The sequence below is a fragment of the Sturnira hondurensis genome, unplaced genomic scaffold, assembly GCF_014824575.4.
Source record: "Sturnira hondurensis isolate 20B ecotype Veracruz unplaced genomic scaffold, ASM1482457v3 Scaffold0008196, whole genome shotgun sequence".
Lineage (NCBI taxonomy): Eukaryota > Metazoa > Chordata > Mammalia > Chiroptera > Phyllostomidae > Sturnira > Sturnira hondurensis.
In genome coordinates this window covers 27,551,920-27,577,334 of record NW_028080827.1, presented here as the reverse complement: position 1 = coordinate 27,577,334, position 25,415 = coordinate 27,551,920, and the positions used below count along the sequence as shown (strand labels likewise).

The 25,415-nt window shown below is 41.7% G+C and overlaps 1 protein-coding gene and 1 pseudogene across 1 annotated transcript in view; both read left to right on the top strand.

Moving 5' to 3' along the window:
• SLC35F4 (solute carrier family 35 member F4) overlaps positions 1-25,415 on the top strand; it is a 158,171-nt gene that overhangs the window by 126,328 nt on the left and 6,428 nt on the right. The window contains exons 2-5 of the mRNA XM_037054389.1: positions 3,269-3,454; positions 8,546-8,843; positions 15,371-15,590; positions 24,511-24,636. Of these exons, the coding sequence (XP_036910284.1) occupies positions 3,269-3,454; positions 8,546-8,843; positions 15,371-15,590; positions 24,511-24,636 (830 nt within the window). The remainder of the gene's footprint in view (positions 1-3,268; positions 3,455-8,545; positions 8,844-15,370; positions 15,591-24,510; positions 24,637-25,415) is intronic.
• LOC118992444 (60S ribosomal protein L26-like) lies at positions 16,877-17,328 on the top strand (annotated as a pseudogene).

The following is a 25,415-nucleotide window of genomic DNA, read 5'->3' as shown; positions in this document are numbered from 1 at the left end:
CCAAATATTGAGAACCAGAAAACAGAGAAAAAGAAAAGAAAGCAAGACACACTTTTGTCATAGATGGAGAGGCCTGGGCTGTGGAACTAACATTTGCATCGAAGTTACAGTGCTGTTCTGCTAGTTTCTTGGTGGAGATGCTGTTTTCTTGACATCACTGCTTCTCGAGGTTCTGACTTGATTGCTTCAAGTGATTACTCACATAGTACATAACACGATGTATTCTAAGCCAAGTTAAAACCGATATATTATTGTTATTCCAAGATTTGGTCTTCTATTTGGCAGTTCCTACCTTTTTCCTGCCATCACAGAAGCACCCCAACAAGACATAGCCTCCATAGCCCAGAGGAAATGATAGCCTCTGTTCTCCACCTCGCATCAGCAACACTAAAGACACTCCTAACGACAATGAAGAACAAACACAAATGCTCTAGACAGCAGTTAGAGTGGTCTCCCACCAACCTGGGAGCTGATGCCCATCAGTGTCTAAGTTGATTCTGATACTTTACTTCTGATCATCCCAGTTGCTCCTCAACGGGCATTTTTGAGGTCATACTGTATATAGAACATTTTGCCTGGTTCTTAGAGATAACTTTAAAAGTGTATAATATGTAGGTAACAAGAAGAATTATGGATATATGTGTATACAGGGGTTGATACATACACACTTATTTCCTAGCTCTGACAACTGAGAAGACCTACATTCTGGTGTATTCCACTCCCAATAATCACACAGCCATACCTTGGTTTCTAAATGAAACTTCTCCACTGAAAGGAACTCGGGACCCTTGAAGAGGTGACTGATTCTAGGAGTGGAGCAGAGTTAATAAAAGATGAGCCCAGACTGCTTATAAGGCCCAAAAGGAAGGAAGACTCCCAAACAAAAGAATGGGAACATGTCAAAGGAACTCAGAAGTCAGGCTCCCAGTGGTGAAAGATGAAATAATTTGAGTGAAAGAATAAATAAACCAGGTTTGATCATAATTCAAAGCATACAAAAACATGCATCAGTCCATACTCATATAGATAAATGATTGAATAAATAAAGGGAGGATGAAAGACAAATCTTTTCAGAAGAATTCCAAATAATATACACAGACACTCTTTCCAGAAGGTAAAGCTTAACACATCCTCGTTCTGCACCCCAGAGTGTGGGCTGGACTCTGTGACTTGCTTTCAAAGAACAAAGTATGGGAAGGGGAGAAAGGCAGTGGAGAAATTTGGGCCAATACTACTTTGGCCAGGTGATCAAGGTAAACTTCATCAGTAATAAGTCATATTGGTAGCATAAAAGGACTGATATCCTGTGATAAGGACACTTCCCCTCTGTGATGCTCTTCCCCAGAACACATAGCCCCAATATAAACATGAGGAGAAAGCATCTGACAAACCCCAATCTGAGGGACAGCCTACAAAACACTTCAGCAGCACTTCTCAAAACTGTCAAGGTCATGAGGAACCAGGAAAGACTGAACGCTGTCGAGGACCATAGGCGGCTAAGGCGACATGAAGACTACATGTAATGTACCCTGGATGGGATCTTGGAATCCAAGAAAGTCACTAGTGATACAACTAATGTAATTCAAATGAAGATTGAAGTGTCATTAATAGTAATTGCCAATGCTAATATCCTGATTTGGATAAGTGCATCAAGTGTGTGTAAAATATTAACACTGAAGGGAAATGGATGAAGAGCACATGAGAACTCTCTGAATTATCTTTTCAACTTTTCTGTAAACATAAAACTATTCCAAACTTAAAAGTTTATTTAACAAAAAAGATAGAGAAGAACAGTCTCTGACGTCAGGTGGCTTTTGCATTCACACATGAGAAAATGAAGTATTGGGGCAGCTAGTGCCAGGCTGCTGTCGACTGAGCTCAGACCGTACAAGTGCAAAGAAAGTACAGATGTATGAGATCTAATAATAGTGAAGACTGCATGAGCCACTCAGAACTTGAGTAAGGATTTAAGGATTTGGCTAGTTTTGGAGTGTTTCAGATAAAGGAACAGCCCATCAAAAGCTTAAACACTTCCAGCACTGAGAGTAAAGTGTCAGAACACAGCCAAAACCAGCTTCTTTGAAATGGGGTATTCGGGTTGGGGTAGGAGCTGGCAAAAATGAGAATGTAGGGCTCCTTGGTCAAAAAGCAGGGGGGGAAATGGCTTTTTCCTTTCTTACATGCGCTCTCTCTCTCTTTGTGCGTGTGCGCATGAGTGTGTCTATCTCTGTGACTCCATATCATGGCATTTTTCTCACTATTTAATGTCTGCTCATTTGGACATGGGAATACTTACTGGGTGAGTTCCGACCGTGCAGACACTGTGGCCCCACCCTGAGACACCAACACTCTGCATGCCAGCACCCAGGACCCTGTAAGGACCCTTTGTCCTGGCTAAGCAGGAACAAAGATGAAATCCCACCCAGGAGGTAGGGAGACGAGACTATGCATGAACTGAAGCACCAAGCCCCCTTTATGCTCTGTTATGGCATCAGAAGTCACTTACCAAAATAAATAAATAAAATAAAATAAAATAAAATAAAATAATGTAAAATAAAATAAAACAGTTTAAAAGATAAAAGCACTGAGAATTTCCAGGTGGCACCCACACAACACTTACCCTCGGGTGTGTGTGGTGGCGGGGTCCTTCTAACACAGCGCTCTATGTGACTGCGCTGGTGGCAGGCCCAGAAGCCACCCTGGGTTGGGGATTCTTGGAAAATTTATTGGGATAGGAAGGGGCTTAGCCACTGGAGGATCCTGAAGGCTGAATTTCTGTCTATAACAGTGGATAGAGGCCAGAGGTCACTGAGGAGACACACGAAGTTGAATTTTAGTGATCAATCTGATGAAAAATGCATCGTGGATTTGATTGGAGACATCGTTGGCAGCCTTACCATTTAGGAATTCAATGAGAAAGCAAACATAGCATAACAGTTTGCTTTCCTTGAGATTTGTCTCAATGAGAGACAAATTAGACAGTGTTAACGGTTCTAATTCAGAACAGATGTATCAACCCAAACACCATATTCTAATGTTCATTTCTAGTTAGTGGATTTATCTAAAAAGACTCTTTATCTTAGGGAGGCAGACCTTGCCAACACAGCATTTTTTAGGAGCCCCTATAAAATTAGAAATGAGCTCAGTGAATACCCCATATGGTCCGTGATTACGGCTGCCACATATTTTCCTGCCAAGGCGTTTAAGATCTGTTTTCAGTATTTTCCTCCAGGAAGTACTCAAACTGCTGCGAACTCTTTCTTCCCAGGTACCTCCAGGTCGTCTGTCACTCGATGTAAACCAGGAGCCAACTGCCCCAGTTCACACAGTGGCATCAGTAGACAGTTATCCCCTCTGTCTGTCACCGAAGATTCTTCTGCTCCTATTCTTGAACTTCAGAGCCGAGGATCCTCTGGAGTTTGTGGACACAGGATCGAGAGGCAGAGCAGAGCAGGTAGGCTGGTGACCTCCTCTTAAATAGCAGTACATCCACGTAACCTTCTAACCAGCCATGAAAGATCTCGCCATTGTCACAGAACACAGAGACATTATGTGCATGCTTAGGACTGGGTGAGGAGAAGGTTTCTCAAGTAGGAGAAGGAAGAAGGGAACTGTATAGATAAAGGCAGTCCCTGACTTACGATGATTTGATTTAGGATTTTTTGACTTTACAATAGTGTGAAAGTGATACGCATTCAGTAGACATTGTATTTCAAATTTTGAACTTTGATCTTTTCTGAGCTAGTGATATGTGGTATGATAGTCTTCCATGGTGCCAGACAGCAGCAGTGACCACAGCTCCCAGTCAGCCATTCTATCACAAGGGTAAACAACCAATTCTCTACAGTGTCGTGTGAAGTGCCTTCTAGACTTACAGTATGTCCTAGTTACAATGGGTTCATTTGGACGTAACCCCATCATAAGTCAAGGAGCATGGTTTGTGCAGTCTCTTGGGGGTGTACAGTGTAGCAGAGAAACTGAATACAAAACCTGTTGTTGAAGAGCTTAACCAACACATGGTTAAATAATGACATCTAATGACATTTACAGGGTAACTAGTTTTCTCAGCTTCAAGGTGTCAAAAGCCAGCATCTTTCATCTCAGCCCTGGGGTTCAGCAATAGTGCAGTGTGCCTGTTCTGCAAGGAACAGAAACACCCATGAAGTCACAGGCTCTGCTTGTGTTCTCTTCAGGACTGCCAGTCCTTGGAGCCCTTGTAGTTTTTGCAACATTCCACCTCCTTTGGGATGCTTTACTTGCCTCCCTAGTCAGCATTTACTGGTTAGTCAAGCCCTTCCTCTCACCTGCCTGCCAACTCCTGGGTTACCTGGGTTACTGGAATTGCTAGATAGATCTTATAACTATATCCACGAGTTTCCCAACAAATTTACATTTTTATTGCAGCTGTCTCCACTAGGCTGCTGCCCAATGCTGTTATTTTTTGATACTCTTTGCCATCCCCAGGGGATGCCCTCAGGCCCCGAGTCCATACTTCCTCATCACCTCACCACACTCTACCTTCCCCCAAAGAGCAAAAGAGTTATATGCTAATAGACGCCTTCCTCTCTGCCTCAAAATGTTCTCTTGTTACTTGTCACCACCACTGTGAGACCACCTTTGACTTGTGTGCTCTTTACCATTCTGATGTTAACTCCTTTTCCCGTGTCCGGGATCACCCCTCTCCATCTCTTCCACCGGCATTTTCAGTCTCTCCTTCTCCATTCGTTCCCTCAGCTTGGCAAGCAACACATTGAAATGTTCTGCATCCTTAAAAACAGTAACAATGGCAAAATATTCCATGCAAAATAACAGGGTAGTAAAAAAAACAAAACCAGAACTTTGAGAAAACTGGCTTTAAAAACAAGAGAAGAGAACTGAGCATTTGGGGAACACAGGTAGGGATGGGGCAAACAAATGTATAAAGGAGACCTGAAAGGCTCTTTCTAGGGTCCTACTGATTTGAGAAGAGGATTTTTTTAATACGGGGAAAGATAATTTTCAAAAAGTGACAGTATTTTTAAATGATATAAATCTAAAGACTAAAACTCCTTTAAAAAGTGAAGAAAATACCTTAACTCTTCAGAAGCTTTTAACTGGCTTTAATAAATTGCAGTAATACCAGGTCTGTCTGGGAAAAGTCTAGCCATTGTTAATATAATGAGAATATTTTGCACAACATTGGTGTAACCTGGCAGCCAAGGAGAGAGGACTGGAATGTGCGTGCATGCACAGTGATGGCTTCACTGTACTAGTCAGTGGGGGCAGCTAGATGCCACTGAGTGAGCATGTGTGCTGTGTAGCCATCACATTCAAAATGACTGAGCAAGTAGAGCAATGAATCTGCATCAAATTTTGCTTTAAGCTTGAACATCCTCCATCGAAACTATTTGGATAATTCAGAAGGACACAGCTATGGGCAACTAGTAGTTGGCAGCTTTATCACAACAATGTGCCCGCCCATGTATCACATCTTGTGCAGCTTTTTGGCAAATCACCCAGGTGACTCCACTCCCCTACAGCCCAGATTTGGTGTCCTGTGACTTCTGGCTTTTCCCAAAACTAAAGATCACCTTTGAAAGGGAAGAGATTTCAGACCATTGATAAGATTCAGGAAAATATAATAAGGCAGCTAATGGTGATTGGGAGAACTGTATGAGGTCCCAAGGTGCCTACTTTGAAGGGGACTGAGGCATCACTGTCTTATGTACAGTGTTTCTTGTATCTTGTATCCTCTTCAATAAATGTCTCTTTTGCATATTACATGGTTGGATACCTTCTAGACAGACCTCGTGTTCTTATTATCCCAGTTACCTGCAGAGCAGAATATACCGGTTAATTAAATGTGCTACTTAATAAAGACTCGCGCTATCTATCATACACAGATAACACATTTCAAAGACTCTACCGTTAAAGATCACGTGGGACACAACTTACTCTTTCTGTGGTGTGCAGAAAGTACTTGGGGATATTCCAGGGCACCAGAGAAAAAAGATTAAAGAAGAATCTGAAGAGAAGCTCACTTGGCTTCCATGAATGTTATGGAAATTAACCTCAGAATGAACTCCATGATACAGATATTATCACTGTTCAACAGATAAAGAAACTAGGCTAGAATTAAACAGGTACTCAGGGCCATCCAATGGCAAGGCAGGATTTACCTGCTCTTCCCAGATTCCAATTGCCTGTACTATTGATTTGTATTGCTTCAATTGCAATTTATAAAAATGAATGGAGTTCCTGGCAAGTTGATCTTAATGAAACATATTTACAAAACTATATATCTAAGCAGGACTATCTAAAAGTTATGTTTAAAATAGAAAAATAAATGAGTTCTGGAGATAGTCTTTCTAGGGTACCTATAGATGGTAAAATTAGAGAATTGGTAACAATTAAATCTAGTTAGCAGAAAGAGAATGGGCCAAAACTACTGGAGGACTTCAGTGACTTTTGATGTCAGTGGAAGTACTGTTTGTGCTGTGCTGGTGGTATAGAAGCAATCTTCAAAGCAGGTGACAATAAAGGCAGGAGTCAGCCCAAAGGGATACTTAGAATCTTGGTAGAATCATTTCTACTTCACGAGAAAGTCCCTGAGAATACTGTGATTTGAAGTGCAGTCTCGTAAGTGTCACTTCTCTTAACGCAAGACAATCATTCACGACGGGGAAACAGAACTTTTTCTCCAAACCATTTCTAAAACTTCCAGTGTTTGAACAGAGTGCTCAAACCCAAATCCTAGGCAGAATGAATATTCAGAATAGAAAGCTTGGACCCTGAGGTCACACTGACTTCTATTCAGCCTTAGATAACCTTAAACCATGTCTCAGTTGTTTCATCTATAAAATGGGAATGATAACACCTACTTATTTGGGTAAGTTTGTGTTCCCTTCCCAGCCTCCTAATACAAGAGTCTCTTATTCTACCTCTTGCTCGTCTTAAGTTTTTCCCCTCTACTCTCTGCACAAGCCACATGATCACCGAACTTATCGAGAGCAGAACTGTTTTCAGGAGCAGGTGTTGACTGCACATAGTTAAGGGAGCTGGCTAACTCATACTTCTAGATGCATCTCAATGTCACTGCACCATGGAAGTTTCTCCTGATCATTGCCCACACCACTCTGTAACAAGTGCTTCTCCTCTGCGTCCAGATGGTCATGTATCTGCCATAGTTGGCCCTTACCACACTGTCTTGGGTGTGTTTTCTGGCTTTCCACTAGGCCATGAACTCAAGTCTTTCATCTTTAAACACCTGAGACCCAACTAACCAACTAGTTCTTGGTAGTCTCCACAAGATTTGATTGAGTAAATGAGTAAAAGAATACCAGTTTTCACCTGGAAGCCTAGGCCAGAGAATTTAGTACTGTGTGTAAGTCTTGGAACTCATGGAGTAATGGCTGTGTTCATCTTTCGGTGGTTTATATCCCTCTAGTGAAGAGTTCCCTTTTAAGGCTTGCTACCCACCCCCAAATAATTATATCAGATAGCCTATGCTGGGTGAAAGTTTTTATCCCAGTGGGGCAGTCACTCCTGGCTTATTAAGCTGCAGGAACATATTCAGCAGGAGAGCCAGCAGGTTCTAGAGTGGTAAAGTGAGAAACCCATTACTACAACTTGCAATCTGTGGACACAAGACACAAGAGAATCTTGCAGATAAATTCTGCCTCCCTCCCCTCAGGATTCTACCACCTAAGATCTCAGCATAGGAACTTCTCCCATTTAACTTCCTGACATACATTCATTGTGTTGAACTTGTTTTCCCTATCACAGGAGAAGGTCTTTTTGATTGTCACTTTCAGGGAGTTCTGACTATTTTAATGTGAAAAAATATGCTACTAAATATTTTTACTAAATGTAAAAATACAAAATAGAACTCACTGTGCTCCCAGAACTACATTAAATAATAATTTGTCTTGAGGTAGGAAATGACTTTGTATAGTCAGGACCTTTTCTTTTCTTGGGACAAATTGTTTTCCAGTTTAATAGTCATCCTTGCTGCAGTTAAAAAAGATCAGTGGAATCTATTTTAAACAAATACTTATTTTCCCACTTACTTTTCCTGTCAGTGACACAAGGCTGCTTTGGCTAGGTTCTGCTTGTTCTCCCACACTGACCACAAGAGCAGCAACTATTTGGGATTTACTGTTATGGTGGAGGGAAAAAAGCACAAGAGAGCTGGTGGGATCTTGTGGTACCTCTTAAAGCTCTTCTGGGAGGTGGCATACTTTCATCTGCTCATGTCTGATTAGACAAAGCAGGTCATGTGGACAAGGCCAAAGTCTTTTGGCCTTGAAATGAGCAATGCTCTTATAAGGAAGTCAGTAGGGTATGCTGGGGAACAGTGCAGCATCCACTAAGTTCATGAACATTGTCATGACCTGGATGGAAGATGAGGTTCATATTGTACCTTGCAGACTAGAGATTCTAGAGAAAATTATCAGTCTTGAAATGATGGTAGAAAAGAAAACCACTGGTGTTTCTGCTGCCTGCTTCTTTGATTGCTGTTTCATAACTCGATTCTTACACATTTGTATTCCTGTCCTGTTTTCAGGGGATGATGGAACACAGACTCATCCTGAGAACAGCAGCCAAGAAAACAGAATCAAGGCTCGCTGCCTGTCCTGCACGTCCATGGTTCTGAAGGCTGTCTGGGGACTCTTGATCATCTTGTCAGTGTCATCATCTTGGGTTGGAACCACACAGATTGTAAAAATTACTTATAAAAACTTCTACTGTCCATTTTTCATGACTTGGTTTTCAACAAACTGGAACATTATGTTTTTCCCAGTCTATTATTCTGGTCATCTGGCCACTGCTCAAGAAAAGCAACCACCAATGAAAAAATTCAGGTAGGTTTTGTATTAAATAGCCAATAGGAGATGTTCTAAAATAACTGCATATAAATGTGTATATTTTCATCTCTTTGGTATATGAGTGTGGAGAGACAGGATTTAAGGTCAGGAATGAATACTAGGAAACAGAATATTTTCTCCATAAAAAGAAGCATTGAGTGTCTGTACTGGTGCTTTTATGTACCTTACCTTATTTAATTGTTACTGGTGTGACACCCACCTTTTACAGTGGTGTTGTTATCCCTATTTTAGCATATTTAGAAAAGATTTAGGAAGCTTAAGTGACTTGTTCAAGGTCACATACTTATAAATAATGACCCCCAATTTCTATCCAGACCTGCTTATCTCTGAAAGTCATATTTTAAAAGAACACCCAGACTTCCAGTCAAAATGGAGGTGTAGGTAAATAGACTTTGCCTCCTCCCACAACCACAGAAAGAATTACAACCACACCTCAAAACAAATAAAACTGTCAGAAAAGTCAAGCTGTATGGAAGTCCAACAACCAAGGATTTAAAGAAGCCACATTCATCCAGACAGGTGCCTTTTCTACAGCAGACCATACTACTAAGACAGGGAGTCAAAGCATCTGTACCTAATGCACAGAAACAAACACAGGGAGGCTGTCAAATTGAGTAGACAAAGAAATATGGAGCAAATGAAATAACAGAACAAAACTCCAGAAAGAGAACTAAATAGAAACAGAGCTAACCAACCTATCAGATACAGAGTTCAAAACACTGGTGATCAGGATGCTCAAAGAACTCACTGAGTATGGCAACAGTCTAAAAAAAGACCAGGAAGAAATGAAGGCTACACTAAATGAAATAAAGAAAAATCTACAAGGAAATACCAGTGGATGGGATGAAACCAGGATTCAAATAAATGATTTGGAACATAAGGAAGAAATAAGCATTCAAACAGAATAGCAAGAAGAAAAAATAATCCCCCCAAATGAGGATAGTATAAAATACCTCCAGGACATGTCCAAATGAACCAACATCCAAATCATAGGGATGCCAGAAGGAGAAGAAGAAGAGGAAAAAATAATGAAAGAAAACTTCCCTAATTTGGAGAAAGGAATAAACATACAAGTCCAGAAAGTACAGAGAATCCCAAAGAAGTTGTACCCAAAGAGGACCATACCAAGACACATCATAATTAAAATACCAAAGGTCAAAGATATAGAGAGAATCTTAAAAGCAGCAAGAGAAAAGCAGAGAGTTACCTACAAAGGACTTCACATAAGACTGTGAGCTGATTTCTCAAAAGAAACTTTGCAGGCAAGATGGGACTGGCAAAAGTATTCAAAGTGATGAAAAGCAAAGACCTACAACCTAGATTACTCTATCCAGCAAAGCAATCATTTAGAATGGAAGGGCAGAAAGAGTGCTTCTCAGACAAGACAAAGCTAAAGGACTTCATCATCACCAAGCCATTATCACAAGAAATGTTAAAGACATTTAACATTTATCTTATGGAACTTATCTAAGAAAAAGAAAGTCAAAACTATGAACATTAAAATGGCAACAAATTCACAACTATCAACAACTGAATTAAAAAACACAAACAAACTAAGCAAACAACCATACAGGAACAGAATCAGAGATACAGAGATCATTTGGAGGGTGATCTGTGAGGAGGGGTAAGGGGGAGAATGGGGGAAAAGTTTCAGGAATTAAGAAGCATAAATTGATAGGTATAAAATAGACAGAGGGATGTTAAGTATAGGAAATGGAGAAGCCAATGAACTCATATGCATGATCCATCTACATGAACTAAGGGACAGGGGGAGATTGCTGGAAGGAAGGAATGTACCAGGTGGAAGGGAGCAAAGAGGGGAACATAGGAAAAACTGTAATAACATAATCAATAAAATATATTTTTAAAAAGAAAAAGAAAATTCACATAACCTAAAAAAATAAAACAAAACAAAACAAAACAAAACAAAATACCCAGTGTTTCTAGCCCCGGGAGGAAAAAAAACCGTATTAATAAGATTAATTGTTAGAAAAACATTTGCTCAATGTTCTGGACACAGTGGTGTCCAAGCAGATGGAATGACCTGATTCCCCGCAAAGGAAAGTTTGACCCTGGAATACTTTGAAAGATGCTGTTCTTTGCTTTCTAGGAGCACGTGGAGACTTGTCTGTTGGTTTGCAAGCCGCGAACTTGATAGTATCAAGGTCCTAGTGGTTGGTCTGTGCTAAACCTGGCTTTTGCAGCTGCACTTTGGAGAGCTCAGAGAGCTGGGGGCGGGGGGCGCGGTGGGGGGGCAGTGTCACCCAGCACCGCGCAGCTCTCCAGGAAGGAAAGCAGCTTTGGGATCTAAGTTCCTTTGCTAACAGACTGCTTCTCAGAAAGGAAAAGCCCAGAGCTAAGGAGTAACTTCCAAGATAACCGAGGAAGTCACTCTGATGACCAAGGAAAAACAGTAGTCAGGACCCCCGCGGATGGCAGTGGGAGAGGGACAGTTCTCTACACTAGCTCATTGCTCCTCGGTAGAATGACAATTTGTCCTGTGGGATCCCAAATGACCTTTATATCTTGTCCCTGTCCCAAATAAAAAAATGAATGACTATTATAATTGGCACATTATAAGACTGTTCTTAAAAACTTAACAAATTGTAAAGAGTTTATCTTCAACCTGTTGTCTATCACCCGCTTGGAAGTTCCTGGGAGTGATAAAGTCGCACCGTGAGCTCATTTTCCATGTGTGTCCATGAAAAGGCAATTATAGTTCAAGATAAAAAAATGACTTAAAAATAAATACGTTCTGGTTTGGGGGAAATAAAAAGCCTTACACCTGTTTGTGATTGTTAAAAATGCTTTGTATTTGATGGCCATTCAAAATAGACAGGATCTTGAGTCATAAGTTCTTTTTAAATAATGACATTTAATAAACGATCACAGAGGATGTGATTATCAGGCTAAAATTCCTGTTTGAAAATATCTGCGTGTACCCACAGCAGGTGTGTGTTCCTGTGGTTTAGACACATGTGCTGATACAAGAACAAACGTTCAGTATGGGTAGTGGTAACTCAGGACATCTCAGGGTAAGCCAAGCCCGTTGCGTTGAAGATAACGCATTTACTAGAGGCTGCTGCTGACAGAAACATTCTAGCAACAGCTTCATCTTCACCACAACTGTCATGTCAGACTAACTCTGGATTTAGCAAAATCTGTGATTGGACAAGACACGTCCACCTGTTCATGGAGGTAGAGTGAAGCTGATCACTTCTGAAACCAAACCAAAGAGCTCTTATTGTCAAGCAGGAAACACTACCTTTGAAGGGAATATTGTCCAGGGCCTCCTCCGTATGAGAGCTAAACACACTTGGAAAATTCTGAGATCCTCGACCTTTTTTCCCTATAGACTCATCAACACCGTCTGCCAAGAAGACACGCCCCCAAGCTCTCAGGGCGGCAGAGAGGGAAAATAAAGTTAATATGTAAGACTAGAAACAGAATTTGTCCCATAGCGCCAAACCTTCTGACTAGTTTCCTCTTTTCTCTTAAATGGTATGAAAGCATTTCTAATGTTTTTCTTATCACAACAGCAGAAGAATTTTTAATAAAGTATCAAATCTAGATGGCAACAATTCTGCACTTAGAAGTAGTTTTTGATATTTGATCGTTCCATTTATACACTACCCAGGGAATTCAATCGCCTCAGGTAAATTTGAAATTTAAGGAGAAAAATATATATATATATATACTATATTTTGAAGGGGCGTTATCTTCAGGAAAAGAATATGTAGAGAGCATAAAACTAGAGCCAAAGGTACATTTGTCTATGTCAGGCACTGATAAAATATGTTTAGAGTGTCACCTGACATCTAGAATAAGTTCAATAACTAGTAGCTGCTATAACGATGATGATTGTAATTAAATTATCAATGTCCCCCAACTTCTAAGCTTCATTCCAAGTTTTTCCATCTGTCAGTGACGCTTGCTTAGAAATTCTGCCTCCCATCATCCCAAGGAGAGACCCGCTGTTATTTGCTTCTCCAATAAGTTTTATTCTTTTAAAAAATATTTGCATTTCTTAACACTTTAATGCTTAAATAGCATAAGGTGCTACACAGGTAACCTGGTGTTTGAGTGGAGAGCACTTTAATTCCTGAAACAGCAGCGACAAGTGGAGAGAAGGTTGGCAGTGAGAGGGGAAGGGAAAGAGAGGGGAGTGGTAAGGTAGCCAGTTCCTGGCAGGAGGGGGTAGTGAGCCAGGTGAGGAAAAGTCTTTTCTAGGAGCGGCGGGGGGCCCTTCCTCAGCAGCACTTTGTGTGGGGGATCTCCCTGTCCATATGCCTCCACTGCCCCCCCCCCCATGGGATCAGAACACTTGCTCGCACGCACACAAACTCTTCACTTGAGAGCCCTTGACTAGCGTGATGCTGGGCTCTAGGAATGAAGAACCACCACTTGCTAGGGCCAATGATAAAAAAAAAATTCTTTAATCAGAAATGGGTTTGTTGTGGTTCTCCATAAAGGTATATTTAAAAGGCATTTAGCCCTGGCCAGTGTGGCTCAGTTGGTTAGAGTATCGTCCTGTGCACCAAAAAGCAGGGGGTTTGATTCTCAGTCAGGGCACATACCTAGGTTGCAGGTTCAATCCCCAGTCTGAGCACATATAGGAGGCAACCAAATAGTATTTCTCACATTGATGTTTCTCTCTGTCACCCTCTCTCTTTCTCCCCTCACTCTCTCTTTCTCTCTATCTTTCTCTCTCTCTCTCTCTCTCCTTTGTTCTCTGTCTAAAATCAATAAATGTATTTTTAAAAATTAAAAGGCATTTAGTAGTTGTAGATGTTAAGGTCAACCTGTAACTCTCGACTCTATCTCTTCCTGGCAGAGTCTCATGGAGTTGATCTGGCTGAAAATACAGAATATGGTGTGGTGACTGCTGAGGGTGGGGGGTATAAGGGGACTGAATGGTAATGGAAAATAACGATAAGAATACAATTAAAAAATAAAACATAGAATACAGAGCATGTGCCCAAGACGTTCTAAGAGGAGAGCTGCTTGTTCCACGTGTGGCTCTGATCCCGAATATGCCCGTGGTTACAGGGTTGGAGAGAGGCCCTCTGCTTTCCTGTGTGGGTGAGCACGTGTAATTTCTGTTTCCTTTACAAAAACATTGCCTTTGGGTTATTTAGACCCTTCACTACAGTTTTGTCCCTTTTAAGGTAAAGTTTACTTTTGGGAAACCACGTTTTTATTTTGTGAAAAATCCTCTTTGGTTGTCTCCTGCATGGAAGTAAACCACTACACATTTCCTATGTGTGCAAATTCCATTTTCAACCTTCCCAGAATCTCTAGCTTGCAATTCCCAGCATTCTCAGCAACATTTTCCATGAGACTTGACATTGAAGGTCATGCCCCTGTGCCTAGAGCCTCACTGCTTTGTCACTCCCCTCTCCAGGAGGTCCTCCTGCTCCATGCACGTGAGGCAAGCATTGCGAGAGATTACTTTGGGTTACCATACTTGAGGCACAATTATTTCTCTTCAGAAAATGCTGGAAGAGAAACTAGTACTAGTACCATCTAGAACCATGTAAATGTATTTCATTAGAAATGTGCAAACATTAGTAACCTGTTGCTTGGAACAAGATATTTATACTACTCTTGAAAATTCAGTGCCTGGCACTTGATAGTTGCCCAATGAGTGCTTGAATGTTCGTGAACAACTGAGTAAAGAAAATCAAGCTGAATTCTCTCAGTGGCAAGTCCGTTTTCAGTCTACAGTCAAATAAGCAGCTACTCTATCACTTCCACGATTGCCGATCTGTACCACTAGCTTGAACATTTTGATTAAAATGGCCCCTTGGGCTAAATAACCGATTTAGTCCGAAATCAAACACATCAGCAATTTAACTGAGGTGATTACTAGTACACAATGAATCCGGATAATTTCTCCAAAATGACCAAGGGTTTATATATAACAAAGGTATCTCTTGAGTTTTGTTTTTATTTTTACTTTCTTTGTTTTTCTGTCCTGCCTTAAAATGCTAAAGAAAAAAGAAATGCGTCAATAGGGCAGATATATTACAAAGAGGTAGATGGTCTTGGGAAGAGCAGAATCCCACACTCGTCTCTATGTGATGGGTGAGGCTACAGGTTGTCTGTAGCCTGTTCGCCCAGTAGCAGCCATTTCGATCCTGCTGCACTCACCCACTGGGAAAGTTTTCTCTCTCTTTTAATAACTAGTAATTCCAGCAACCACACATTTATGTATTTCTCTGGGCTTCTCCGAGAATGTTCAGCAGCAGCAGCATGGCTGCCCCAGTAATCCGGAGAGCACATCGAGGTAGGAGGGACCCCGCTCTGTGTCTGGTGGATTCTTTTCCATGGAATCCTCTGCGGCCTGGAGGCAGCAGGACTGGGTTCAGTACGTTCCGCAGATGACTGATGAGTCTGGAGTGTTTTGTGCTCTTGCCTGGTCATGGGGGTCAGGGGTCAGACAACAGAAGATGTGTCACAAACAGTACCTGACTATTATTAACCTCTTTTTTCTTTCCTAGGGAATGCAGTCGGATTTTTGGGGAAGATGGTCTGACGTTGAAGCTCTTTCTTAAAAGAACTGCTCCTTTTTCTATTCTATGGACCTTGACTAACTACCTGTATTTGCTGGCTTTAAGGAAGCTGACGGCCACAGATGTCTCTGCTCTGTTCTGTTGTAACAAAGCCTTTGTCTTCCTGCTGTCGTGGATCGTCCTGAAAGACAGGTTCATGGGAGTGAGGGTAATGGCACACCTGATTTCACCGTGTGAGGCCGCCCTTAATCATAAACCCATGGCATCGGGAGCTGCCCTGTTTCATGGAGTTTCCATAGAACGTGCCTATAGGTTCTGAGTACGAAGTGGCATTTGAAGGTAGATCAGGATGCCCATGACTGTGCAAATCCTGAAAGGATAAAGAGATTTCCATTGGGCAGTCAGCTGATTTCAACAGGAGGCACTAAACCGGGGAAAATAAGATCTTTTTTTTTTTTAGGAGTAATGGTGTGATTGGCTCCTTTTGTCCTTGGGGAGGTAGGGTCTGAGGAAAATTAGCCAGAGGTTTTGCTTTATTATTTTCAATCAACGTGTGTTGGGACAATTTCCTCTTGTTCCCTCCTACCCAGAGATGGACTTAATACTGGTATAAGTAGGCAAGACAACCAAACAGTAATTAAAGTCCCTGGTCATGTGGCAATGCTGTTAAAAGTGTCTGTACATCCATGTGACTAATGGAACCAACAGCAACGACTTGTACTGTGGGGTCCAAGTTAGTTGAACTGCATTAAACTTCAACCACTTCAGTTCTGAGTTTATTCCTTTGAGAAGTAACATGGATTTTTTTATGTTTTCTGTATGTTCAGTCTATGTTAGACTGAAAGTCATGCAAATTTAGAGAGTTAGATCTCATTTATGTAATCTGGCATGCCCCCCTGCTGATAATGTTGAGGAAGTAGTTCTTTAGAAGGAGGTCTAAATGAATGGCCTTTTCCCAGAAGATAAGCATCCCATAATTACTGTTCTCTGAGAGAGATGTCCAAGATGGCCATCCCAATGTTGCTCTTGTTGTAATGATTCCAGTGCCTTCTCTACCCTTTTAAGTACGTCTGTATTTCAAGGTTTATGATAATTATAACCCTGAAAGCTTTTTAAAAAAATAGCCAACTAGCAAATCCTGGTTGTGTGCTGGGAGAGGCTGCTCAGAAATTCAGGACTGAAGATTGACATTAGCAAGGAGTAGAAAGCAATGACAGAAGACCAGATGAGGAACTCTGACTCAGTCCGTGACATCATTAGAACACAGGCACACGCTCCACTAGCTTGTCTTAGACACCCAAAGGGCTTAGCTTCGTGTTTTACATGGTGCTGGCTGGTCACCATCAGGTACCCTGACAAGTCCTCGAGAGCAAGAACTTCCCTGTATTGCTCACTGCTCCATTCAGGATGAACTACATGATTTGTGGGGTCCAGCGCAAAATGAAAGCACAGGGCTCCCATTAAAAAATTATCAATAGCCCTTTTGCAGCCAAAGCTAAGGCGCCAGTGGTCAAAATGAAGTTCAATCCCTTTGTGACTTCTGACCAGAGCAAGAACCATAAAAGATATTTCAGGGCACCTTCCGACATTCACAGGAAAAGTATGTCTTCTCCTCTTTCTAAAGAGCTGTGACAGACGTACAACGTTCGCCCATCTGAAAGAATAATGAAGTTCAGGTTGTGGGAAGACATTACAAAGGGCAGCAAATCCGTGAAGTCATCCAGGTTTACAGGAAGAAATGCATCAGCTTCACTGAACAAGCGCAGCGGGAGGAAGCTGATGGCACAACCGTTCACGTGGGTGTTCGCCCCAGCAGGGTGGTCATCGCCAGACTAACGCTGGACAAAGACCGCAAAGAGATCCTTGAACGTAAAGCCAAATCTCTCCAACTAGGAAAGGAAAGGGGCAAATACAAGGAAGAAGTGGTTGAGAAGATGCAGGAATGATGTAATTTTATATACAGCTTTCATTAAACACTTGAAATGGAAAAGATTATTGATCATGTCAAGATGGCAACAGCAGAAAATGAAACCAAGAATGGGGCCCTTCTAACCATGGGGATGCCCTGGGCATATCTGCCCATGAATCCAGCTCTGCCTCTGTCTCTATCAGAATAATTCTGGGGACAAAGTAGGGGCTCAGCAGATATTTGAGGGCATAGGAAGTGAACTCATATGTTTATGAGGTCATGCTTTTTCTGTCTACTTCCACCATGGTTGATCCATGAGAGTTTGGGGGGCCTTGTCAGAAGAGGGGAAGACAGAGGAGATTTAAAGCTTTTCTGCCCTCTCCGTGGCATCTGATTACCAAAAGGAAATTAATACATTGACTATTAGATTGACCAGTGAGCAAATCAACTGCATTGGAGTGAATGACTGCATCTAACTATGGAACATACCGATGCAAGAGGCCCTATCAAAAGACGTTCAGTGTTTATTTGAGGTCTTTTAAGGAAAAAACCCTCAACTATGTAATATATTTAAATCATAGGGTTAGGAAATCTGGCCTGAGGCTACAAACCATTGCCATTTTAAAATTGGTATCTGTAGTGGGTTGAATGGTGACCCCCCCCCATAGGTATCTATGCCCTAATGCCAAGAATGTGTGACTGTGGCCTTATTTGAAAAGGCCTTATTTGGCCTTATTTGGCCTTATGGTCTTTGCAGACATAATTCATTTAAGGATCTTGTGAAGAGGGCATCATTCTAGATGATCTGGGTGGCCTCTAAGTTCAACAATCAGTATCCTTAAAGGAGACACACACAGAAGAGGAGGAGGCAAGGAGACCACAGGCAGGAACTGGAGTGATGTGGCTGCAAGCCCAGGAGAGCCAGGGCAGCACCAGCACCGGGAAGGGGCGAGGGATGCGCTCCCTCCCAGCCCGGCCGTGGGGAGCGTGACTCTGCGGGATTTAAATGTCTGGCTTCCAGAACTGTGAGAGAATGCAAATCTGTTGCTTTTCGTCACTAAGTTTGTGGTAATTATTTACAGTAGCCTCAGGAAACGACTTGAGTATCTGTAGGAACAATGTTAAGTAGCCCGTAAGTAATTGTTATAAGTACACACGTAAAGACATCTTAGACGGCAAAACGGTAAGCACGACTGTCGGGCACGCTGGTGGAAGTCAGATACGCTCCTTTTTAACCGACAGGAAAGGCTTCGCTTCTCACCGTGGAGCATTAGGAACGAGTTCATGCCATGTTTCAGAAGAATGTCAAGGTGTGATTTTAACGATGCCAATAATCAGCCCATGGAGTATGAGGAGCACCAGAACGTACTCAGCGTTTCGTCTTTGGACAGTCAGCAATTCTTGTCCTCCTGAGAGGTATTGAGAACGTGTAGAATCAGGCCATTTGAGAAACCGAGGGAGGGCACACAGAACGCCGAGGGCACCAACGCGGTTTTTATTGGCTCCGCCCACGAGTAACCTCAATCACGGCCTGTGAGCGCTGCCTCACCTGGACCTCTCTTTTTTAAGTAGGTAGAGCAGTCACCGGATTGGAATGAATATTTCTGCCTGATTCTACGGCTGCAGTAGTTTAGAAACAAATCATTTTTGGATTATAGGTCCGTTTGCTTGACCCCATTTGATCGCATTTGAGATGAAATATATGGCTTCCCCTACTTCTATTTTTTTCCCCTACTTCTATTTTTTATGTCAAAATAACACCATCGACAGAATGAAGGATGCCTTAGTTATAATATCAGTAAGTACGTGTTTACCCGGAGTACTGGTTGACCATTATCATCAATGTTCACATAGAAAGTGATTTTGTGTTATAAATAACTTCTTAGTTGTTTATTTCTTTGGACTATGGATTGACATGTAGATGACAAGGGAATCTGTTATACATTTAGTTTTCTGTTCGGAAATAATTTCAAACAATTTTCTGTTAAATTTCAGTGTGCTAGCAAAGATGAGTCGTTGCTTGCAGCCAATATATGATCATTCCATGGGAATTAGGAAACTTCGTTAAAAGATCAGTTTTTTCGATTGCAAAGATGTTAGTGAGAACCCAGTTCTCGCAGCTTTGAAAATGGGTGTTTTCCCATCTCCAATATCTTATCTTGTGGTGCTAGAGTTTTTAAATTCATGAGAAGCTGAGAAACTACTTTAATTTTTTTTAAGTTTTTCCTCAAAGAAAATGGGCCCCTGGCTGGGTTTTTTTTGTTTGTTACTATGTCACTGGTATCTATTTCACTCCAATAAAAAGTAAATGTCAGACTAGGAAGTTAAAACTTTTTCTTTCAGATCTTGTCCTTCCCTTATTTTTATATTATTAATTAAAATTTTCATCATTTAAAAAATTTCCTTGAACATATGAAGAAAACTGGTGGGTGGTGAATGGTTCAGCAGACCCCAGTCTTTTTAGCAGGTTTAGGAGATGAAATCATGTCCCTTTGGCTTGGCACCCACATTTTTCTAGCTCTAATTGCTCCCTATGCAGTTAACTTCCCAAACTGTGGCTCCTTTGGAGACTTTCCTACACCCACCAAGGACCCACCAGAGAATGTCAGTTGAAGAGAATCTTTCATCGCTTGAACTACACTTCTCTGAATGCAAACTGGGCTCCAGAGCGCTCTACATCAGGACATTGGAGCCGAGCTGCTACTGATTGGTGCCAACGCTACACATTTAGATCGGATCCAAGACAACCTCTGGTTTCCACCTTGCCTTTGGTTGTTCATTCAAGTGCTGTGCAGAATTCTCTGCCCAAAACCTTGAGATTCCTGGCAGAGGCAGTACAGGATGGGCCGTGAGGCTCATCCTCTCAGCCCCCTCTTGGCAGGAGGTTGGTTTATGAACATGGGAGAAGAAAGCTGAGTTGTAATGACTCTGGTCTTATGTCCACCAGGAACCCACAGCCCCTCCACCCTGGTGGAGTCAGTAGGTGCACTCTGCTCACTCCCATACACTCTTCAGTCTTCCCTTCTGGCATTTCTTTTCCTCCTTTTCATCTTGGTCTCCCATTGGGACAATTTTCAGATGGATTTTATGCATATAAAAATAAATGTGTGTGTGTGTGTGGTAGAAGATAGGGGGCGGGAATCTTGGCTGGAGGGTCTGCACCCCTCGTGTTAGACCAGTTTAGGGAACCATCCTTCACGGCTCACACACGCACGGTGTCTGGACAGCTATGGACTGCCCACCTCTCACATTTCTCTCACTTCAAATCTTGGCCATTTTCACTGGATCTGAGCTAAACAGATGCTTCTTCTTTATGAAACCTTAAACGTAATGAGTGAACATGTTCTAGGGTTTCCTGCAGCCACGGTTCCTTGAAAACAGGCTCTGTCTAAATATATTCTGAGAGAAGAGGATGACCATCAGAGCAGGTCTTATTGGCCAGGCCACCAATGAGCATCCCACTTTCAGTTGCTGTCCCTTATTCTTGAACTTGAGTGCAGCCTGCTGGCAGTGTAGCTTCAAGGTCTTCCACTTCAGAGGCTGCTGTAGGCTTGAGACTTGAGAGTCCACTGTAAGTCCATAGATCTCCTCCACGCTCTACTCCGCTTCAGAAAGACAGTTGACCACAGGGAAAATTAAGGAAGATGTTGAGGGTTACAAATAGAAATAGAAGCAATTAAAAGTTCATTTCAATGCCCTGAACCCTAGAAGAGCTGATATTGCAATGCAAATAAATATTCTGGAAATCGTTTGTCAAGGAGAAACACAGTGAGTGTAATGAGACTGGAAATCTTCGTGGAGATCCAGAAAAAGGCCAAACCCTTGTGATCTTTGAGGGCCTGAGCCCAAAGAGGAGGTAGGGGAGATATAAGGAAACTGTTAGCCGGAAACCACTTCTCCAGCCTTTATCTGTACAAACTAGTTCTTTGAGAGGTGAAAGAAACCTGGCTTTCATGCAGGGTCACAGGTGGTCCATAGCACAGTGACATCACCTTTCTGGCCTTTGGGCTTCAGGAACAGGCTTGTATAGCCTCGTGGTCCCTCCAGTTGGCCCAAAAAGTTGATGGGGAGGCTCTCAGAGGGGGCTGAGCCTGAAGAGGAAGGTCAGGCAGTTAATGGTGAGGTATCGTCAGTTCCGTGGCCACAGTGGTTACTAACCCGCTCAGGCCAAACAGACTTGAGTGATGGTGGTGGTGGGATTTCTGTCTTATTTAGACACCTCTGGTTAGTGAAGGGGCTGGACCTGGAATAGGCTGTGAGGAGGGCCGAGTTTCTCTGAAGCGGAGCAGGTGGCACCAGGGGACAGTGCGTTTTCAGCACAGGAGCTGGTCCTGTGCACACTGAAGTGCTCAGAAGCATTTCTGTGGTTTCGCTGTGTGGGTGTGCATGGATGGGCACTTTGACACAGCAGTTCAGCCACTGCTCCTGCAGGCTCATTTCCAGTGTCCTGAGCCCAAGTGGAGTTGTTTTGTGTTTTTCTGTTAAGAAGCACAAACTATTGATCCTTCCTTAGTGCCTGGTGAATTCTGAAAATGCACATGAATCAGTTCTGTGCTCCGTCGTTTGTTCTTGGGATATCTGGATAGTACTTACTCTGTAATGAACTGATGGAGCCAAGCCACGCCACCCTGGGACCATCCAAATGACCACTCCACAGGGGACTTCCCCGCAGCATTTTCCTGCATTTCCTAGGTTAGCAGAGGCCCCTCCCCTTAGTTCTAATGGTGTGGATAAGAAGCATATTGAAAATTTCTTAAAACTTGGTCACAGAGAACTTGTTCTATCAGATAGTTGTGAAATTTAGATAAAAATGGAAAATAATTTAACGGGTCTTTCTCCCCAGGAAACCTATATAAGCCTATAAATTATTAACCTATAAACTACTGTTCACACCAGAGAGAGAAATTTTTCCTAACATCTCAAATATTCAGATTTTCATGATTTTAGAACTTAACTAACAGGGTTGTTTGACCCCCTGAAGTGAAAAATGCTTCTCTCCATGAAGGCAATCGAGAGAGACACAGCTGTAATTGATATGTCAATTTACATCGTCAAGGCCAATATTTCCACAAGCACTTGAATATAAAATGTAATGGAGATTTAAAGAGGCCCATTATGGTTCTAACTTGGAATTGCTATAAAATTATGTAATCTTTGTCCATGTCTAATGCCTATCTTGAGAAAACTTATAATAATAATAATATGCATATACCGTTTTACTAATGGGCGACCCAGGAAAAAAACAGTCCCCAACTAGGGTCAGATCCTGGGGATAATAGTTTTAAATATTCATCCCTTCCTAGACAGTGATTTCGTTTTTTGCCTTTTTTGTTTGTTTGTTTGTATGAGCTGTTTGTTTTCATAATTCCCTAGACCCAGAATTATATAGAGAAACTTATAATAATTTAAAATATGAAAGAGCACATTGTGTGAAAAATCATTAGGATTAACACCTTGTTCTTTTAACCCTGTTGTATTTATTTGACCAAGAAACTATAATTGATGCTTGGCCCCCCGCCAAAAACAACCCACAAATATTAATTCAAATTTATTATCCTACCAGTTCAGTCTCATGAGGGAGATCTATGTATGCACCTGAGTACCTTAACCCATGGACATTATTTAAACACAAAGACAAATCAGAAATTGCAAAGGTCTTATGCCCCTTTTCATTGTCTGAAATCAGACTGCCCAAAGAATTGCTGCAAATCCCTGGCTGAACAATAAACCCGCAAATCAAAGAAAATGATAGCCCTCACAGAATTTCCAGGTCTAGATAACCCCCTCACCATGTTTATTTATGAATCTATTACTTCTTCTTTAGAAAATTTCCATGACACCTCATGGTGTGTATATTAAATTTTATTCCCTACAGTCTGAGGCACAGTCTAACTAGAACACATGCCTGGCAGCTTCGGAGAATATGATATTCACTCAGCAAGAGAAACACCTCCCATCAAGCAGCCCCCCGGATCACACTTTATGAAGACAGTTTTTCACTGCTGACATGTCAGTGTCTGTTCTCAAGTTCTCCTGCTGTTTTCCATAAAGGACGCTTTAGTGTGGAGCTGGCTCTGAAACCGGCTGTGCCCTTGCTTTTGGTGGTTATTAACAAAAGAATTGCTTTAGCAGCATCTAAATTACGTGTTATCATTATCATTCACTGCATACAGTTACTTGTTAAAGATCTACATTTTGGTGTAATAAATAATTCACCAAAAATGTTCAGAGGGGCAAAGAAATCCATGCGAAAAGGCTATCCGTAGCTTCTGATGTAGCTTTTGTAGCTCGACAGAGGAATTGGTTTACTTGGGAATACTCAGAACTGAAGCTTAACAAAATTAATTGCCACATATGTTTAAATTTCTCACAAAGTTGCACCCTGGTTTTAAAGTCAGTGAGGCAACTTTGAAACGTCTGAATGGCTCCAGTTGAAGACAATTAAAGAAACAGATGCAAATCAGCACTTCACAAAGGGGTCAACTCTTGTTTTAAATACACCAAGCATCATGTGGAATTTACAGTCAACTATTGTGATTGCAATCAAAGTATGAACATTTCACTTTATGTGATTCGTCTTCTAGTACAATGAAATAAAACTATCTTTCTGTAGCTTAATTCACATGAAAACAAAAGGAAGAACTGGCCTCCATTTAACATTCCAAGTGGCAGTGCAAGCTTGCTCCTTATAAATTACTGTGAGATTACCCACTTTCTTTTTCACTTTGCCCTAAGTTTTACCTCTTAGCTGCATCAATATGAAATCTCCCTAGGCAAGTTCTGGTTATGTGGAGGTCTTCACCAACATGCATTGATCCAAGGAGCTGATTAAAATGTATGCCAAATGTTTGAGGAAAAAGAATACAGTATAGGTGAAAAGGCTTAGAACTGACTTCCTACTAACTGTAGTTCACTATTATGAGTATAAATCTCTACAAAATTGAACTAAAAAATTAAATTAGAATCATTAGTCCTTGATTTGAACGTGAGCAGCTTTTATACGCTCTGCCTGGATGTCTCATGAGTATACCGATTTCTTGTTAATACAAACCCTCTACAATCGAACAGCAGTGTATAGAGGTAACTGGGTTTGAGGGAGCATCTAGCAGCTTTCAGGAAGTCTTCAATTGCTTGCTCGGGGATATCGAGTCGTCAGGTTTTTGTTTCGTTTTTTACTTATTTCGTTTGTTTTCTTATTTCTTTGCATTCTATTCGACAGATAGTTGCCACAATAATGGCAATTACGGGCATTGTCATGATGGCGTATGCAGATAATTTCCACGCGGACTCCATCGTAGGAGTGGCGTTTGCGGTGGGCTCCGCCTCTACATCCGCGTTGTATAAGGTACGTTGTGTGCTTTCTTTTGTAGTCAATTGTCGTCTGTAACTTAGACTTACATAATAAAGGAAGGGCAGAGAAAATCTCGGCTAGAAAAAAATAAAGATGGTTTAATAAATACCATTTACTGAGTGCTTGCTATACTCTGGGCACCTGCCAGAAAATTGGGATTGCACCCTCATGAGACAAAGGTGCTTATCCCCGATTTCAAAGAGGAAACTGAGTTTGAGGAAGCGTTTAGCAACTTCCATGAAGTGTTCAATTGTTTGCTCTGAAATATGGAGGCATCGAATTTTTTGATATTTTTTGCATTTGGTGTGTTAATATTGTTTGAATGACAGAGGAGGACGCTGAGGCTTTGGAACATTAAGTACCTTGCCCAAGGTCATACAACTAGGACGTGCTAGAGCCAAGATTAAAACTTGGACTGGCCAAGTCCAAAGCCCTTGCTCCATGGCTCCACCCCTCCCGCATCATCAATCAGTTGACGCAGTGGTGAAGAAAGACCTCTGCCCTCTTTATGTTTCTTTACTAGAACTACCTACGGTTATTATCTTAACTCCAATTAGGATGCTAAAAATAATAAACAAGCTGTCATTTGAGAGGTTACCTCTTGCTACATATTAACTCTGTGCCGCAGAAGTTCGTTATTAGCAAAATGAAGAGTCTCTCTTCCTCTCTGAAGGATACTCCTGGCCTGCACTGTGTACTCACTGTTCTTTCTCTCCTGTAACTGCTGTCATCAGTGAAAATTCTATTCAATCACTGCTCTTCACTTCAGAAGG